At 37.8% G+C, this 20243-nt stretch overlaps 1 protein-coding gene across 5 annotated transcripts in view; it reads right to left on the bottom strand.

Moving 5' to 3' along the window:
* Positions 1-74: 74 nt before the first annotated feature.
* KLHL2 (kelch like family member 2) overlaps positions 75-20243 on the bottom strand; it is a 106423-nt gene continuing 86254 nt past the window's right edge. For 2 of the 5 annotated variants that reach the window (XM_045880181.3, XM_064585232.1), the window contains 7 exons: positions 17282-17399; positions 12836-13033; positions 12094-12195; positions 10688-10816; positions 9749-9889; positions 6552-6695; positions 4059-5233 (listed from right to left, as the gene is read on the bottom strand). In XM_045880181.3, the coding sequence (XP_045736137.2) occupies positions 5121-5233; positions 6552-6695; positions 9749-9889; positions 10688-10816; positions 12094-12195; positions 12836-13033; positions 17282-17399 (945 nt within the window). In that variant the 3' untranslated portion in view covers positions 4059-5120. Of the gene's footprint in view, positions 212-4058; positions 5234-6551; positions 6696-9748; positions 9890-10687; positions 10817-12093; positions 12196-12835; positions 13034-17281; positions 17400-20243 lie in introns of those variants that run through there. The other 3 variants (XM_064585231.1, XM_045880182.3, XM_064585233.1) reach the window with 3 other exon arrangements.

Here is a 20243-nt window from a genome sequence, read left to right as displayed (position 1 = left end):
CGCCTAGAGGCGGGGAAGCGCGAGGACGCGTGACGGCGTGAGGGGGCGGGCTCGGACGGCCGCTGTGTGCGGGCCCCCGCCAGGAGTTGCCTTGGCAACCTGGGTTCCTTCGCGCTTCCTGCCGCGCCCGCGCTGTCCCGGTTAGAGGGTACCAGGCCGTCCTCCCCGCGACTTTAAGATGTGATTTGTGTAGCAGTCGCTTCGCCAAAACCTGGGAAGAGAATAGTATAAATGCAGTTTGACTGTTCTGTGTTTACAGATAGCTCCGCCCTTCTCTGGTGTACCTGGGATTTAGATCTTTCTCCTGCCTTGCTTCCCCAGCCCCAGTATCCTTTAATAAACTATATGTATGGAAGATGGAGAATTTCCATGGCAGTATATTTCCTGCGATCATCTAGAGAGTTGGTTATCATTATCCCCAGTTTGCAGATGAGAAAATCGAAGCCAGGAAAAGCTTAGAAAATGATTTGACATAACAGATGGCAGATGGCTGCTCCCCTGAGGAGGGGTAAGGCCTTGACCTGGCCAGTAGTGCGTGGGCTGCGAGAACCCCCAGGTGGTGTAATCCACAGGGAAACAGGGAGCTCCAGAAGCCCGGGGGTGGAGGGGCACAGAGGATTTGACACCCTTGCAAGTTGTCTACTGCCCTGGCCTCATCGCAGCCATCTCTCAACACTCAAATACTTGTGTACAAGGGAATACGGGTAGCGTGTACAGGTGGTGTAATAATATACGAATTCAAACCTAAGCGTGCCTTCTAAAAGTTCGCACAAAGGCACCATTTGGTCTAGTCGAAGGCACTTTCTGTTCAGTAGTTTCAGGAAACAGGATGCTGTTCTCTCAGGGCTATGCTGAAACTGGTTTTTCTGCCTGAAATAATCAGCCGTCTCCCCGGCCACCCATCACCTGTCAATTCAGGTGTCATCTGCTTGAGGCAGTTCCCTCTTGAGGGATGTCTCTCGTCTAACTGTCCCATGCCTGACAAGGACAGTAAAGTCAGTATCATGACAGTGAGGTCATGACAGTGAATCCCTGGCGATCTCAGCCATTGGCTCCGCGGATGTAAAGTATCATGTAAAGTATCTGTAAAGTATCATGACAGTGAGGTCAAATCAGATGAAAAGAAATGGGATCTGCCCTTTGGGTGGTCAGAGCCCTATCTTTAGAGGAGGCCTGTGAAGGAAGGTGAATGGTGTCCTGGAGTGGATGCTGCGGTGCACCACTCAGGTCCCCTTCTTCGGGACTGAAGCAGGCATTCAGCTACGGAGTGTTGGCAAAGAGAGCCACCTCTCCCCTCTGGCACACCCCCTCTCCGGGGGGCAGCCTGAGTCCAGTGACTGGTTGATGCAGGATGAGCCCCTCACCAGCTCCAGAACTCCCCCTCTTATTGGCTGAGGTTGTGGGTGTGACTGCATCTGCAGTCCGCTTTTCCATCTGCCCAAACCTGCTGCACTTTCTCCAGTACTGTGAAGAACATGCACTATGGGGTCAGATTTACCAGGCTTTGTCAATTAGCAGTGTGCTAACTTCTCAAAGTTTTATCTAGTACCTCTGTAAAAAAGTTTGTTAGGATGGTAAATATTTATGTAAGGCCATTTGCATAGTACCTGGAATACAGGAAGTGCTCAGTAAATGTTGGTTTTCATTTCAGACTTGGAGTCCTACCACAGTAGATATATTTTCTAAATCAGAGCAGGTGTATGTATTGGAGGGGTCAAATTACTATTTTAAGTCTTGGATATTTAGAGCTGAAAGGAAATACAGATATGGCAGCTCAACTCACTTATTTCCCTACAATAAAGAAATGGGGGGGGGGGTTTCAGAGAACAGTAACAAAAGTGGTAATTTATTGAGGGTCCTCTGTATTCCAGGCATATTCACATACATCATTTCTTTCAAATTCCACAATAACCTTGTGACGCAGGCACTACTGTTGCTATTTTAGAGCAGAAAGATAAGGGTCAGAGGTTAAGTAACATGTTTAAAGTCACAACTAGCAGCTCATGGGGGGGGAGGGATGCAAATTCAGAGCCTTCTAATTCTTATGCCCATAGATTTTCCAGTACACACACTGCTTTTTTCCTTGGAGTCATGAAGCCAGGTTGGAACCCCAGAGTCTTGATTCAAAGTGTGATTCCACTCTCCCATGTAACCTCTTCTCCAAAATGAGGCACTGACTGCCATACAAGTCAGGAGGAGGCAATTTGCTCAAGATCAAACTGAAACAAAAGGCAGGCTTGTTTAGCACATCACGGTGTAATATTATGCTGTCCTTGTATCTATTAAAGGAGAAATTTCATAACCCATCAGCAGCTGAGATTATAAATACCCAGATCCCCATGCTATAAGGGAGAATAAAAACCAGGAATCATATGCCAGAGTCCACAAGGAAAAGGAAGGGAAGTCAAAGTCTCCTAGTAGTATACACATCATCCACCTTAACCATAGCCACCATTGCTTTTGGCCAACAAGGTATAGATCCAAGCAAAGCAGGCAGCAGAGTTGCTTCACAATGCAGGTACCTAAATCTAGCCTTGAACGCTGCTCAAACCTGGTGCTGTTTCCTCGGCAGGATTTCTAAAATGCCTCTTTGCCTCAACTTCTGATCTCTATTTCTCATACAATAATAGAACAAGCCAGGAATACTCCTATATGCCTTTTTTAAAGGTGGGGCGTTCCAAACTGGAAAGACAGAGGGGCATGGGGGAGCAGGGTATATCCAAAGCTTCTGAAAACATAGTTATGAATCTACCTACTGACAAACCTTGGCAAACTAGTTTATAGTCTAGCTATTAAAGCTTTGAAGGAAGTAAAGACAAAGAGGTACTTGACATGCTAAGTATCTAAGACTTTATAACCTTAATAGATTGCATTTCAAGAAAAGCTTAAAAATTTATTTTTTTGATAAATCTTTAATTGATAATTCACAGAAGTTTCATAAAATATTAGTGTTTGGAAGTCATCAGGAAAGATAATGACACACATTTTCCTTGATGCCACCAAAACAGCTAATAGTTCTCCAAGTTCATTAGATCTTCAACATGTTTGTTGACAGTGGATGTGCTCGGAGCCACACTGAAGCATAAATTCATTCTTTTTTTTTTTTTTAAGATTTTATTTATTTGACAGAGAGAGAGAGACAGTGAGAGAGGGAACACAAGCAGGGGGAGTGGGAGAGGGAGAAGCAGGCTTCCTGCGGAGCAGGGAGCCCGATGCGGGGAGCCCGAGGCAGGGAGCCCGATGCAGGGAGCCCGATGCGGGGCTTGATCCCAGGACCCTGAAATCATGACCTGAGCCAAAGGCAGCCGCTTAATGACTGGGCCACCCAGGCGCCCCAGAAATTCATTCTTTCATAAGGTAAGCAGAGGCTTTTTCTTTTTCTGATTAAATTCCTTATATTTCCATTTATAATTAAAAGTTCAAATAAGTATTAAGTATGGTTTTATGTTTAAATTTCAGTACTCTGTTAAACTAAATGGAAATTTTATCATAGGTATAATTCTTGCTCTTGATTATCGATTGTTCTGGCTAAACTTCTGTTCATGAGTTAATTCCTCTTCTGAGGCATAGCCACCATATCCCATCACACTTTCTCCTTCTCATCCCCCTCCCCTCTGCACCCTCTCAGGGTCCACAACCTAAGCTGTCCATCCCACTCCTCTACTCCCATCCCCTCAATTCCTTTGATTTAGTATCAAAACCACAATTTATTTCTCAGTTGCTCTGGAGTAGGTATTTTTTCTTTGACTTAATTTTTGGTCCTTTGCTATTTGTTTTATTGTCATCTTGGGCTTGTATTAGAGACAGAGGAATATAAAAACTTGAAATTTCACCAATACTTGGGAGATTTTTCTCTGATGGTTGAGATAACTTTTTCTTTGATCACAATTTTCAACAACTTCAGTTACTTATAACAGACTTGCCTTTTAGGTTCCTTTGGCAACAAGTTAAAAATACTGATTTGTGAAGTTAGAAAATGCAAATTTTAAAAAAGAACAGAAAAACAAAACAGGCAACTTTTTAATATGAAACTAAATAGATAAAAATCAAGGACAATGTGAAACAAATAATATACAAACTTTTATTCAAAGATATTCAAGAAAGACATGTTTCAGTCATTTTAAAGTGAGATTAATTGAAGATCTCAGAAAAACTGTATTTGATCAACACACATGGCTACTCACAGAAAATTCTCTCTTCTGTTAATAGCAGCTAAATTTATACACACAGAAAAAATTCTTAAGACCATGCAAACTCAGTTGAATTCCATACATTCATTATATTCATCAAAAACCTGTAGTAATGTTCATGCCAAAGTGTTACTTTAAGAAAAAAATTAAAAATACACACCAAAACATGACCAAGATTAAACTAAAGAAAATAATAAATAAGCATAATTTATATTTTATTTAAAAAAGTTTGGCATCACACATATTTAAGTGTGTTACACCATGTTCATTCCTCAGAAGTGGCATTTTAAAGTGTTAAGCATTGTTAAATATCAAAAAATACAACTCTGTTTTACAATGTAGTACTGGCATAATTCAAAGTACTGTGCCAATTATAAATAGTATAATCAAGTTTCAAACATCTTTTCAAACATATTTAAAGGAAAGCATATAGACACACATTTATATGCACACAATTTATTATACTCATGTAATCAAAGATATTTTATAAAAGCAAACAGTTTTATTCCTCAGCTACTTTGTATACTTACACAGATTTTAATACCTGTTCAGATTTTCAGTTCCTGTGTATACAGATTTTCAGGAGAAGGAATAAAGATAAAATTTAATTTTACAAGAACACATTACTTTATCGTCCCTTCACAAAATAATCCATAGTCATTTGAGGTTGGTAAGAACTAGTCTTTAAGAAAGCAACTGTTGTCTAAAGACTACAGAATAAATACTGTAGTCCGGTTTCTTATTAAAATTCAGTCAGCTGCTGCTCATTGCAGAAAAAGCTTATGCAGTGCTTCTACCAAAAATAATCTTCAGTATCTGAGGCCTATTAAGGCAGCCGATCTGATCTTCTGCTGAGACTTAAAGAGCAGCCACAAGTGGAGAAGTGCTAGACTCTGAGTCGCTTCAGAAATACTTGGTGAAGCTTGCTTCTCATATATAAATATGCCAAAAATGTCCTTCCGGCTCATAATGGTTTATCAATAACTGTGACCCCTGAGCAAAGAAAGAAATAAAACAGAAGTCACAGGCAGCATTCTGTACGCCTGAGAAAAGAGTGAATTCTTTATTACTGAAACAATAGGGACTGAACGAATCATGGTGTCAAGATCTCTTTCTTCAACTTGAATACTACTATCATTTTAATCTAAATGACAGTGAAATCTCTACTCAGTTATGGACCAGAACTACATCAGACTACTTAATCCAGAACTACTCTTTTGCTCTTTATGGTTATAATTAAGGGAAAATAATTTTACTTAGGAAATATCCAAATTCACCTAATACTCAAAAGGGACACAAGAAACTTTTGGGGGTGATGGATATTTTCATTATCTTGATTGTGATGATGGGTTCATGGGTATATACATATGTCAAAACTAATAAAACTGTACACTTTAAATATACACTATTCTATGTCAGTTATATCTCAATAAAAAGCTCTTAAAAAACTTTACCTAATTTTGAGCCATGTTATTCTTGGAGCCTACTGTATATAGTTCTTCTATTAGGTGTTGTTTTGGATGATACATAAATAACCGTGATGGCTAATTAGTATAAACTCTTTAATCTCCACTCCTGGGTCAATATTAGAATGAATATTAGAATTTAAAGCAATATACATATGTATCTATCATCAGAATAATATGCAACATACAACTTTAAAGACTCATCATTATATTCATTAAAGATTATTACTATTTCTCTTACTAAGAGAATGAACCCAAAATGGTATTTTATCATTCACCCAGTGCTATGCTTAAGAAAAATTACTCCAGGGCGCCTGGGTGGCTCAGTTGGTTAAGCGACTGCCTTCGGCTCAGGTCATGATCCTGGAGTCCCTGGATCGAGTCCCGCATCGGGCTCCCTGCTCGGCAGGGAGTCTGCTTCTCCCTCTGACCCTCCCCCCTCTCATGTACTCGCTCTCTCTCATTCTCTCTCTCTCAAATAAATAAATAAAATCTTAAAAAAAAAAAAAAAGAAAAATTACTCCACAGTCTCACTATAGTACTATCACATGGCACCCTGCCAGGGGAGATGTCGTAGTAGTCCTATTTCTTGGATATCTGAGTAATGAAAGCCTTGCCACATAGTGAACTCCGCTCTACTCCATACAGATTTTAGCCATATTAAGTTTTATTATACAATTCTGCACTAGAAAGGTTTGGGATTTTGAATTCAAATGACTGTAGAATGACAAAACAATACCAGTGCTTTATTTTAAAATATATACATCCAATATTAATTATTTTGAGAATAAGAAATTACTTTGAGAAAATTCTCCCTAGAACATTAATATAAAAATCATGATGACATAATTTTTTCATTTAATAGAAGACCGTAAGAAAATTAGACAATTATTACCTGCGTAACTTCTCCCTGTGCTCATACAAGATGACACAACTGTCCATTTATCAGTTGTTGGATTATAATATTCTACAGATGCCAAGTTACAGGAACCATCATCCCCGCCAACTACATATAACAGACCATTAACTGCACAAACTCCTTTAAAAAAGTATGCAAAGAGAAAACAATTATTTTAAAAATTTGGGTAAATATAAATATCCCTATATGTATTTGGTGAGGTGATCCAGAGACACTTATTTCCTTGAAAAGGGGCAAGAAGAGAAGATGGTGAACATGAAAACAATTCCCTTTATATTTGACAGTCTAATACCACTTCCAAGCTCCTCCTCGTTCCATTTGTGTAGTAGTTGTTTTATAAGGGCATTGTTTCAATTAATCTTCATAATAACCTTACTTTATAGATCAGAAACTATTTTAATTCTTACTTTGTTAAAAAAAAAAAAAAGTAAAGGTCAAAAAGTTTAGTTAACTCTCCCGAAGTCAGCTTCTTAGAAAATCCTAAAGAAAAAATATATATTGGTAGAAGGTAAAAATGATTCTGAATTCTGAAATGATACTGAATGGTTAACTATTTTATCTCCTGTAAAAGGAGAGAAAGGCATTATTTATTTCAGAATAACTCATTTTTTGCAAAAATTCAAAATATCTAGAAAAGTATATATAAAAAAAGACCAGGGGTGCCTGGGTGGCTCAGTTGTTAAGCGTCTGCCTTCAGCTCAGGTCATGGTCCCAGGGTCCTGGGATCGAGCCCGGCATCCGGCTCCCTGCCCAGCGGAGAGCCTGCTTCTCCTGCTCCTACTCCCCCTGCTTGTGTTCCCTCTCTCGCTGTGTCTCTCTCTGTCAAATAAATAAAATCTTAAAAAAAAAAAAAGATCACCTCTAATTCTGTACTAATTAGAATAATGACCATTGAAATTCTGATCGCTACTCTTGCTGACTCTTATCTATGCATATATACTCAGATACTTCTTTTTTTAACCTTAAAGTTGCTTATACTACACACACTACTTTATTACCCACTCCCAAACAACATACCTTGGACATTTCCCTAAGTTAATAAATATAGATATACATAATGTTTAATGGCTGCATAGTATTCATCTATAATACCATAATGTAATTGTCTTTGCTGATAGATATTAAGTTATTTTCAGTTTTTTTGCTCTTATCAATGATGTTGCAATGAACAAGGATCCCTCTTGAATACTTCTTTGCATACTTATGCAACTGTTTTCTAAATGTAAATTTTTTTGAAAAAATTGAGTTAAAAAGTAAACTTGTAAAATCTCTTTACTTTTATACTTTAAAAGCATATTTTTTATAATTTTAAACAAGGTTCAGAGCTAACTGGTACCAGAGAGCATCAAAACATCCAGAAGGATGCTGCCCACACACTGGTTTCTGTAGTTTTGTAGATGATTTTGCTAACATAATTAACAGATGCTTGTAGATTTTTAACATAACAAAGTAATGAGTCCAAATCTCTATACAACATTTAAAAATGCACTATCAATAGTATCTTTTTTTTAAAGATTTTATTTATTTATTTGAGAGAAAGCAAGAGAGCACAAGCAAGGGGAGTGGCAGAGGGAGAGGGAGAAGCAGGCTCCCTACTGAGCAGACAGCCCAGTGTGGGGCTCAATGTGGGGCTCGACCCCAGGACCCTGAGATCATGACCTGTGCCAAAGGCAGATGCTTAGCCGACTGAGCCACCCAAGCGCCCCAGCATTAGTATCTTCTGTGCAAATGGAATGGATATTCTCAAATTCAGTTGTGTTATTATTCTAATCTCTTGACAAGAAGCAAACTCATCATTTTAATGTAGTTCAACTGCTTAAAAAGTAAGAGCAAGATGATAGTTCTACATACACAAATTACTGCTTTATTCTTCTAGCTAGAAGAAATGAGCTAATTTTGATTTGAAAACAATAAAATACAGGTAGAGGGGAAAAAAATCAGACTATTCCAGTGTTTAGGAAAATAATGAAAGCTCAAAATGCAAATAAATTTCCCAATCCAGCAAGGCACATGCACATATTACTGTGGCTTTTCTAATCTAATATGTATTAGGGTCAAGCACTTACTCTATTTAGGGCCCAGATTTGTGGGTCTTACCATGGTTCTTGACTATCTAGAGCCAAGAGATTTTTAGTACCTCACCAAATACAATTGATTGGATGAAGGGAAAGATCCTTGCAGTCCCACATACTTAGTTTCCCCTCACAATCACATCACTTAATTAGAAATTTTTTAAAAATAAAGAGAAATTAAGAAGAGCATTTTGGGGGGGATGGAGGGTGCATCTTGCAAAATCATCCAGTGGTGTACAGTGAGTTTGAGAATCAAGAGGAACTTATTTTGGACTATGGGAAATGGCATGAAGATAATGGCTTTTAAAAGATGACTCGCATTTCCTGAAAAGACTATTTAGCTATCCTGAATCTATTTTCCATTTCTATTTCCCTTCCATAGGTCTTCTTTTTAAGTAGTTAGTTCCCTAATCGTGAAGACCTCAGCTTTCTTAAAATTACTTGCTGTTGTAGGGCACCTGGGTGGCTCAGTCGATTAAGTGTCCGACTCTTGATTTCGGCTCAGGTCATGATCTCAGTGTTCTGGGATCAAGCCCTATGTCGGACTCCATGCTCAGCAGGGAGTCTGCTTGAGGATTTCTCTTCCTCTCCCTCTGCCCCTCCCCCTGCTCATGTTCGCTCTCTCTCTCTCAAATAAATAAATCTTTAAAAAAATTACTTATTGTTGATATGTTGTTTTAGCTTTTCCAACTTTAGAAATCATGAACTATATTAAATTAGGGTTAGCTTCTTCAAGCTTCAAGATAAACAACGAGCTTTTAACCTGGTATAAATATTTACTCAACCAGACTAAATTCCCTGAGGATTGGGATCTTCAGTACATGATACATGGTACGCACTCAAAAATATCTGTGGTAAGAATGGATGAATTTAAGCATCAAATATAGAGGGCTCTTCCTCTAATTTAGTCTACATTATTACCAAAAAGTAGCCACTATGCTAGGCATTCACTATATAGGATTACTACATAAGTTTGTTTTTAAAGAGCTCATCTATTAGAAAACCCAAATCAGTAAAAGAAGAATGAAAATATACGACAGTACTAGTAAAACTCTGAATACAAATCAATATAAATTCCATAATCGTAAGCTAGACAGATACCTGCATTTCTTCTGCACATGTTCATATCTGCAACCTGTCTCCATGTATTGGTGGTAGGATCATACACTTCAACACTTTTTCGTACTAAAGGACCATCATGACCCCCAACAGCATACAGTAAGTTGTTTAACACACCAACACCTATAAAACACAAAAACCAAACTACAGTAGAGTAAAAGTGACAAATTTGTAACATACTAGGGTTTATTCAAATGACTTATAAAAGTAAGTCAATATTAAAGCACACAAGAAATGGAAATGAATTGATTTGACAAATGAGAATCTCAATAAGAACTATTATTCTAAGAAAGGCATGTCAAATAAAATAAAAAATAGTATGAGGATGAAACACAGAGAGGAAAGTCATTTAACATAATCCTTCTGAAAACAACTTTCACGGTAAAAGCAAACCAGTATTAAAGCACAAAACTTGTAAGAAATGGATATGAAGAGACTTGATTATGAAGTTCGATAAGAACTAAGAACAAAAACTCAAAGAATGCCAAAAAATATAAATAATTAAGTGATACAAGAAGCCTTTAATACAGCACTTAGGAATTTTACAAAGTGATCTTTAATTATAGATAATTAATTCAAAAGACATTTAACAATGTCATTAAAATCAGTATATATGTTTTCTGGTAATATAAAGAGAAGCCAATGAATCATTTCACTTGTTTATTCTTTTCCAACATTTTTGTGTTTTTGGCTTTTTTTAAAAGATTTTATTTATTTATTTGACAGAGAGAGACACAGCGAGAGAGGGAACACAAGCAGGGGGAGTGGGAGAGGGAGAAGCAGGCTTCCCATGGAGCAGGGAGCCCGATGCCGGGCTCGATCCCAGGACCCTGGGATCATGACCTGAGCTGAAAGCAGACGCTTAACGACTGAGCCACCCAGGCATTTTTGTGCTTTAATCTAAATGAGTTTCCTACATACCGGCTCCACTCCGTCTGGTGCTCATTTCTGCTATATAGGTCCATTCATTCGTTGTAGCATTATAGCATTCTACTGTGCTAAGACATTGACGTGAAGCTCCATCATACCCCCCTACAGCATAGAGCAAACCTAAACATGGAATCACAAAGAAAGCCAAATTCATAAAAAGCTATTTTTTCAAGGCATAAAGTATTTTCCTCCAGAGTAGCAGTTTCCCTTTTATTACCAATTTTTATAAACTATAAAGATCTTGCCTAATGGTGATCGAAGAAGTTACCAAACCACATTATGAAGATCTGTAGGGTATATTTGATGATATTAATTTAATATTTTCATTAATAAATCTGAATAATAAAACAAAGTACACTCATTGCATCTTTGGATAATATTATTTGGTAAGTGAACAACATCGTAGGAAACAGAATTAAATATCCTGGTAATCTTAGTAAAATGGGAAAAAAAGTTAAATCAAGAATTAGTACCAGTATACAGTAGAATATTATTTAGTGATAAAAAGAAATGAGGTACTAGTAAATGCTACAACACAGATGAACCCAGAAAACATTATTTTCAATCAAAGAAGCCAGTCACAAAAGATCACATACTGTATTATTTCATTAATATGAAATGTCCAAAAATGGGAAATTTATATAGAGACAAAGTAGATTAGTGGCTGCTGAGGTCTGGGGAGATGGGGGTGACAGCTAAGGGGAGTGGGGCTGCTTTTTGGGGGAATAAAAATGTTCTAAAATGAATTGTGGTGATGTGTGCACATTGAATTGTACACTTTAAATGGGTGAATTGTATGGTATGTGAATTATATTGCAATAAAGTTGTTTTTAAAAAAAGTTAGTACAAAGAATTATACCAATATAGGGAGAGAGTGAGAACCCACAAATCTGCCCAAGCAGATTAAAAAAAAAAAAAATCACACCAAAAAATAATAGTTACAGCCTTTCTTAAGCTCTTTTGGTGGACAAGGTAGGATATAAATAAATAATTGTGGCAACCCATCCTCTTAAATGTGAAACAGCCTTTCTCCAGAAGTAAAATTTTGCACATGTCATCTGATTTGTTCCCTAAACAACTGAATTAAGATCAGTTAACAGTTTTATATAGGTTACAAACACAGAGAGAGAGAGAGAGAAGAGAAAGGGGTGAAGAAGAGGACAGAGGGAGAGAAGGAGGAGGGGGAGAACGAGGGCTTCCACAACTTAGTTTATATACACAAGCTCATTTTTAAAAAATAATACAAGTTGACAATGGCTCTTCCTTTCCTTGTTTAAATGATCGTTTGCTTGCCCATTTAGAAAACTGGTGTTTAGGTTATTGGAAGAATCCCTTGGAGCAATCAAGAAGCCATCCGTGCCTGGAAAGGTTCACCCGAAACGACTGTCAGCACCCACCTCCGACAACACCGACACCTACGCTGCTCCTCCTTGTGTTCATTGGAGCCACGTGAAACCACTCATTAGACTTTATATTATATGCTTCCACGGATGATAAACCTGTAATAAAGCACAATGCTCTTCACTTCCTCCTCTAAAAAAAAAAAAGTGAGGTGACTGTTCCTTTATATATATTATTAGGGAAGAGTACTTCAGGTTATGTTAAATTGGACTAAATTAAAAGAGGAAAATGCTGGAATGTAAACATATCAATTACATGATACATAGGACTAACCTCTTTTCCCCAGGGCTCCTACCCAAGCTACTGACATTTCTTAGCTTTTTAAATGTGATAAGAGGACTGATGGTGATATGCATAAAGAAGGAAATTTATATACTTAGTACTCTTCCATTATTTAAAAGAACTCTTTTTTTTAAAAAAAAGATTTATTTATTTATTTGAGAGAGGGAGAGAGAGTGAGCACACAGAAGGAGAGGGAGAAGCAGGCTCCCTGCCAAGCAGGGAGCCCAATGCGGGACTTGATCCCGGGACCCCGGGATCATGACCTGAGCCCAAGGCAGACGCTGAACCCACTGAGCCACCCAGGAGCCCATTATAAGAACTCTTGATGGGAGATTTTAAACTTACCTTTATAATACCTTTAAACACTCAAATGTCTAATTTTGCCACAGTTTATTCCCTAAACTTGACTGCTATGTTAATTCTAATGCAACGTAGAAAAGACCAAAAGGAAGTTACCTGTGCTGCCATCAAAGCCTCCCACAGCATATAACAATCCATTCAATACGGCGGCCCCCAAAGTGCTTCTGCGGTCCCGCATGTTTGCAACGCTGGTCCACTGATCTTTCACGGGGTCATAGGAATCTACAGTGCGGACTCTCAAGGAGCCATTAAAGCCACCGACAGCAAAAACGAGCCCAGCCATGTAGACCATCCCTGCAGAAGAAATCCGGCAGTTAATGATGAATATGCAACCAGACTACCACACTATCTAAAGGCTGCATTCCAGTAAGTCCACAGCTGTTGTCAGAATATAAACTGCTCTTAGGAGAACACTGGCTAAATAGAACTCTATTCATTAGCAAGAATATCTAACCACTAAATTGTCCTCCTTTCTAAGATTATTAAAAAATGCAATGGTGTGGGCTGAGGTATTATTTTGACTCTTGGCTTTTTCAAATATTTATTTACAGATTTAAATACTGTGGCAATATGTGCCAACTACTTAAACCTGTATACAGCTCCCACAGCTTTCAAATTTTGGATCTTCTACTCTGTATGTTTATACTCAATTTGCATAACGTACTCCTGATTTATCATGTTAGTGAGCTAAATCAGGGGTCGTGATTATTTTTTGTAGAACCTATGAGCTAGGAATGGTTTTTACATTTTTTAATGGTTGAAAAACAACCAAAAAAAAATATTTTGTGACACAGAAAAAATTAAGCGAAATTCAAATTTCTGCACCCATAAATAAAGTCTCACTGGAACACAGCCCCACCCACTCATTTATGTAGGTCTGTGACTGCTTTCACTTGAGTTGTGACAGAGACCATATAACCCACAACTCCTAAAATACGTACTCTCTGGTCCTTTAAGAAGTCTGCTGACCCTGGGCTAATGAGAGGTTAGGGAATTCCTGGATGGAGAAGCCAAATTGCTAGCCTCTGGGTTTAACCACCTTTTCACTTTTCTAAGCTTTTTCCTGCCGTTGTCCTGACCTGAAAAGCCCCTCTCACCATCCACTCTGCTTTCTTTAAGTTTCAAGTCACAGTGAAAGTTCTACATTCTCTCCACCCACTTTAGCCTGAAGGGATTACCTCTAGCTCCTGAACCCCCCAGAGCGAATCACACCTAGAGAGTGCATTTGAGGTTAGTAAATCTTGCACAGTCTGCATTATCATCACTTTACACTGTTCAAAGTTCTACTGTTCTTCAATTCTATAGTGCTTATGTCACTGCTCAGCTTGGGGGCAGGCACTGTGCCTCACAGTTCTCTGAATCCAGTTGGGAGATCAGGAATCACACCAGTCCTAAGTGTTGACCAGCTCAATGCTTCATATGATGTCTTCAGGCAAGGCATATACCATGACCCCCGACAGTCTTACCCTCTGGTGCTTTATCCCCCAGCTCCCAAAATACGTACGGATGTGCAGTCCTTCCTATGGCATGAAGACTCTTTACAGTTCAAATGAAACTGCCTGTGTTGGCAGCTCTCTGTCAGGGAAAGGAATGACTTCTCAGTCCCTGGTTCAATAAGGAAATGAATACTCAAGCTACTTTCTGGTAAATCTCAAGTATTTGAGGAGAGCTGTGGGCAACACACAATTTAAGTAGGCAGAGAACTAATGAAGGATGAAGAGTAACTCCTGGATTTCCTGAGTGCCCTCGATAAAGAAAATGTGGTATGTCTCCTGGGAAGGCCTGGGCAGCCAATGAGTAGTGAACACAGCAGGCAGTATATTTCAGCATGAAAATGCCCTATACCCCAAATGATGAGGAACACTGGGAAAAGTTCATTATGGGAATTTGGACCACTGCAATGTTCATTTTCTTTTCTTTACGAACAAAACAAAAATCTATCATCTCTCAGAGATATGTAGTATGCTTACCAAGTGCTAGAGTATTTCAGGTGACAAGGAAGAAAACAATGTATGAATCCAAACACTCTGGGTGCAGAGGGTGTGAACTAAAAGAACTGATACTCCCTAAAGTTACAGGGAAGCGCCCAGAAGTTTGAGTAATGTGGCCAGAATTCCACAGTTTAAGGGCATCCACTCTAGTCTGAAGTGGGTGGGGAGGCACGTTGTGCTTTCACGAGGGCACTATGAAGGTAAAATTCATGCATGAACAGTACACTTCGGAATGCACCCAGTCTAATGAGTTATGGTGCAATAAAAAGGAAACTGAATCAGGAATCAGATACGAAGTAAGAAACCAGTTATAAATATCAGGGAAGACTCCAAGAGTAACAATAAAGATAAAATACCTAAGAATAAACTTGCCAAGAAATGTACAAAACCATATGAAGAAAATGTTAAAAACCTACTGAAGAAAGAAGATACAAGTCCTATCACCAGTCATGTAACTAGTCCCATCATATCTTAAAACAAATTATAAAGCACAGTAATTATAATGATAACTGCTCTGTTTTGATGCATAAATAGACAAGACGAGTCAATGGAACAGAACAGAATATTTAGAATAAAACCAAATAAATGTAGAAACTTAGTATATGATAAAGGCAGCACTTCAAATGAATGGAAACAGTTGGATTAGCCAATAAAAAATCTTTGGACAACTGGCTACCATTAAAAAAACAAATTCCACATCTTACTTCTTATATCAAAATAAAGTCTAGATGTTTTGATATGAATATAAAAATTAAAACTCTGCAAATACTAGAAAAATTCATATTTTAAAAATATAATTTTGTTTTAGGGGAGAAACCTAGCAGACACCACCTTCACCAAGTGACTGAGGTTAATGTCACCAGAGAGAATCATGATAACCTCCATCTAATAATGAGAAAACATCAAACTGAGAGACATTCTTCAGAACAGCTGACCAAAGAATCAAGGGCATGAAAGATAAGGAAAGACTATGGAGCTATCACAGATCAGAAGAGACTAAGAAAATATGACAATTAAATGCAATATGGGATCTGAAACAGAATAAGGACACTAATGAAAAAACTCATAAAATATGAAGTCTGTAGTTTAGTTAATAGTAATGTACCAGTGCTAATTTCATAGTTTTGAAAATTGTATCATAGTTGTGTAAGATATTAATATTAAAGAATGAATATATCAGAACACTGTAGTATTTTGCAACTCTTCTCTAAATGTAAAATTACCTCAACATAAAAAGTTTAAAAATAATTTTTAAACTTAAATAAAAAACATATATATGTACACACACACACACACAAATAGTTTTGAATAAGGCTTTTCTACACAATAAACAAATCCTTAAATCCAAAGGCAAACTGATGTACAGGACTTCATAAAATGGCAAAAATTTTATATGGTGAAAATAATACAAGTAAAATCAAAAAAGAAAAGATCAATACAAATATTCACACCACATATGACAGACAAAAATGATACTTTCCTTACCATATATCTGTCAAGCCAATGAAATAATAAAAAAATGGCAAAAATCATAAACTGACAACTCAGAAAGACGAACTTTCCTCATAATAAAAGAAGTACAAGGTAAGATGAGATAACATTTTCCATCTACCAGAGTGGCAAAACTCAAAACATTTAATCACAAGGTGTTGTTGGGAATGTAGGGAAATGGGCACCTTCGTATTTCACTATTAGTGTTGGTAATAATTGGTGTTTCCTCTTAGGATACCCTTTGAATCAGGAATTAATTTCTAGAGTTTTACCCCACTAAAATATATTGGCACATGTACAAAATGATGTATGTGTAAGGGATTCACTGTAGCACTGTTTATAACATAAGATTAAAAACAATTTTAATGTTCAATTAAAAATTAACAAAAACTATACCACATCCAGGACCCCCACCCCCAAATATTAAACAGCTCTTAAAGAATGAGGTAACTATGCTGATGTGTAACCATCACCAAGATATACTGCTAAAGTACTACCTTCTATTTTTCTATGGGAGCTATGAATTATGGACCCAAGTTTGAGTCCCAGGAAGGACGCTTAGGGTTTACAACTGCCTTTCTGCTTGCAGTTTTGGCTAAATAAGGTCTATTTCAACAAATGTTTATAAAATGCATGCCTGGAAGAAGGCAACTAACTGTGGATTATAGCAAAGTCAGGAATTCTTAGAACAAAGGGTCCCAACCTAAAGAATTATTTTTCAATACTTCATTAAAGGTAACCAGGAAAATATCCAGCAAATTGCTAGCTATGCCACCTTATACTAGAGAATCAGAAAGGTATGTAAAGGTGAAGACTGAGTGGCTATCTGCAACAATATCTTGGGGCATTAATGACACATCTATTTTAATCTGCAACAATATCTTGGGGCATTAATGACACATCTATTTTAATCTGCAACAATATCTTGGGGCATTAATGACACATCTATTTTAATCAAAGCTTTTCTAATAAAGATTCTTCTAATTAATAAAATAAGACCTGAGAGGGAAGCTCCCAATGACCCAGCAGCACAGAAATGACCAGAATGCATCATGCTTACCTGCCCTACATCTCCTGGAAGGTAATTCTGCTACTTGGTGCCATCGCTCTTCTTTAAAGTCATAGCATTCCACACTTCGGATAGCCTTTGGTGCCTGGCCCCCAACGACCACCATCAACTGGAAGGGCAGAAATGTAAGCACTTGAATAAACAACTATTGCATATGGAGGGATTTAAAATGTCTTACAAAGACACTGATGAGAAGAGTGTTAGGATGAAGATGGTAGGGTGAGCTGGGGAAAAACAACCACCTAATCAACACTTAATAAACATCAACAGAGGGGGCACATGTTAGAACTACAGTTCTATTATCTAGCACATTTAGTCAAAAATAAGGATTTCAGAAACTAGAATATGTTTCTGATCCTTCAAGCAAAAGCAGTATTAAAGCCAAAAACAGCAGGCAGTAGCACTGGCAAGGCTGCAAGAGGTCAGAGGGCTTGCTATAAACTAGACCCTGGCTTCGTAACGACCAGGGATTAGGTCTCCACAATCCAGGAGAACAGACAGAAGTGAAATTTATGTGAGTGGGTAGGTGAAATGAAAAGGGCAGTAAGGTATTAAAAGAAACATGAAAAAAGGGGTTAAAAAAAAAAAACTATTGAAAAAGGGGGAGTAGTTGAATTGGAGTTCACAAGAGAGCACACATTCCTAGATCTCAAGTAGAGACCTCCCTTGATGCCACACAAATAAACCACCCTAAAGGACAGATAATGGAGATACTAGAAATCCTAATGAATGAAGGTATAATAGGCTAGCGCTAAGAATAAACAAGGTCTACCAATTTCTTCAATTCAACTCAATCCAACTATTTACTCAGTGCCTATCATCTATATTTGTCCAGAACTGTGCTGGGTGTCATACACATAAGAAATATAAGACATGGTCTCTACCTCCCAAGAGCTCATAGATCTCACTAAGGAGACAAGACCCATGAAGTAATTCAAGAACAATATACAATTATGTATGACCAAAAAGGTGTATGATTAGTATAGACATTAATCACTAATGCTGATCAAAAAATGGAATGTTGCCATAGTTCAGTGAAAGCTTCCTGGAGGGGGTGGAACCTTGAGAAACAGATGGAATTTAGCTGTCACTGGGTTTGTCTTTTACTGAGTACAAAGGGGCACTCTTTGGCAACACTGAAAACACAGCCATCAAATCGGAAGAACATAAAAGTTAATGATATCACACATGGAAAACTTTAAAGAATGGCAAGGACCCGGGGGGAAAGATGATGTGATGATAGGAGAAAACAGATGTTCAAAGGAAATAAAAAATCAAAGCAAAAGAAGATGGAATGACTCATACACACAAAAAGGGGAGGTTTGTAACCTTAATGAAGCAATGACCTACCTGTACTTAGAACTACAGAAATATGGGTACAGAGAAAACAAGATTCCTGAATCAGAGTAGATCCCAAGTTTCCAAAAAGAAGCCTCTTTTAGCAATGTATTAACTGGAGAATAGAAGAAATTTTAAAGGCCTTAAAAAAGAAGACTGAGCATAGACCAATTATATGATTTTTTTTCAGATGTGTCATTCTTCTGATGCTGATGCAAATAAGTAAAAGGAAGAATTACGAAAATCTGCAATATTCTCCCCGCTTTTACCCAAGGGGAAAAAAGTGGGTGGGGGGAGAAGAAAGGCAAGGTTGTAAAATCACAGAGGTAGAACAGACAGAAAGATCAATCTCATATCCAGCTATTTATGTAAGATCGATCAGCATTTAAACTTCTAAACACTGCCTCGCAGTTAGGCAGTAGTTAAGAGAGGCTTGGTTAACATCTCTGAAGGTCACTTGAAGAACAAATCTCTGAAGGGCATGCTTTTCAAAAAGTCCTTGAGAAACAATACTGATTTGCTAGATTTCGTGATTCTCAAGCTTTGAACCTCGTGTTTTCCGTGCAGTAGCTCCCTTCTACACATCACAGTGAGGATGGAAGGGAGAGTACACTACTGAATACAGAGAGCAGCAGTATTATCTGTCCTGCACTCAACCAAGAACAGTAGAATGAGTTGAGGATTCGTGACTCCAGGTATCACAGAACAGGGACAAAGAATGGATAATGGGAACACTAGAGAGCAGGGATATTTGTATGAGATCAAGAGACTGCATCAAAAACCATGTTGCTGGGCGCCTGGGTGGCTCAGTCGTTAAGCGTCTGCCTTCAGCTCAGGTCATGATCCCAGGGTCCTGGGATCAAGTCCCACATCGGGCTCCCTGCTCGGCAGGAAGCCTGCTTCTCGCTCTCCCACTCCCCCTGCTTGTGTTCCTGCTCTCGCTATCTCTCTCTCTCTGTCAAATAAATAAATAAAATCTTAAAAAAAAAAAAAAACCACGTTGCTAACCATCAAAAGAGTTGATCATGACCTGACACCCCAGTTATTTGTAAAAGGCATCTGATCTCATTGGAGAAACACCAAACTAATTATGCTAATGTAAAGGAATAGAAAACTGGGAACATTTTTTTGTATGGAAAAGTTAAATGTGACATAATATTTAAGGAAGGCAAGGAGTAGGGAGTTAAACATATTCAAGCGACCATCCTAAAATGTAGATTAAACTTTATTTTTTCATTTTCTTCACCTATTAAATATTAGTTACAAAATGCCTCCTGAAAAATCAAGTTTCATTAATTTTCCAATTGGAAATTTCAAAAGATATCCTGAATAGAGAAAAATACATACACAGAAATAATATGATAACGCTTGTAAAAATACAGATTCCAAAGTGAAAAAGCAACAAAGTACAGTAGCAAACATAGTTTCTCATTACGATGTCCAAATCCAAGAGTGCCTAACACAATCCCAATATTGTTTACTGAAGATGCAAAACTAATGTCTGAGATATAAAAAGAATCATTCATGCTAATCTGTATGAGTCCACAGAATCAGAGCCTAATATAAAAAGTACTAAGTCACTGTCATGGTAGAAATATTACTAAATATTACACAA

Source organism: Mirounga angustirostris, unplaced genomic scaffold (assembly GCF_029215605.1).
Source record: "Mirounga angustirostris isolate CCGP_5_RB_7025 unplaced genomic scaffold, mMirAng1.0.hap1 SCAF_2, whole genome shotgun sequence".
In the NCBI taxonomy this organism is placed as follows: Eukaryota; Metazoa; Chordata; class Mammalia; order Carnivora; family Phocidae; genus Mirounga; species Mirounga angustirostris.
This window is presented reverse-complemented; position numbering and strand designations above follow the sequence as displayed.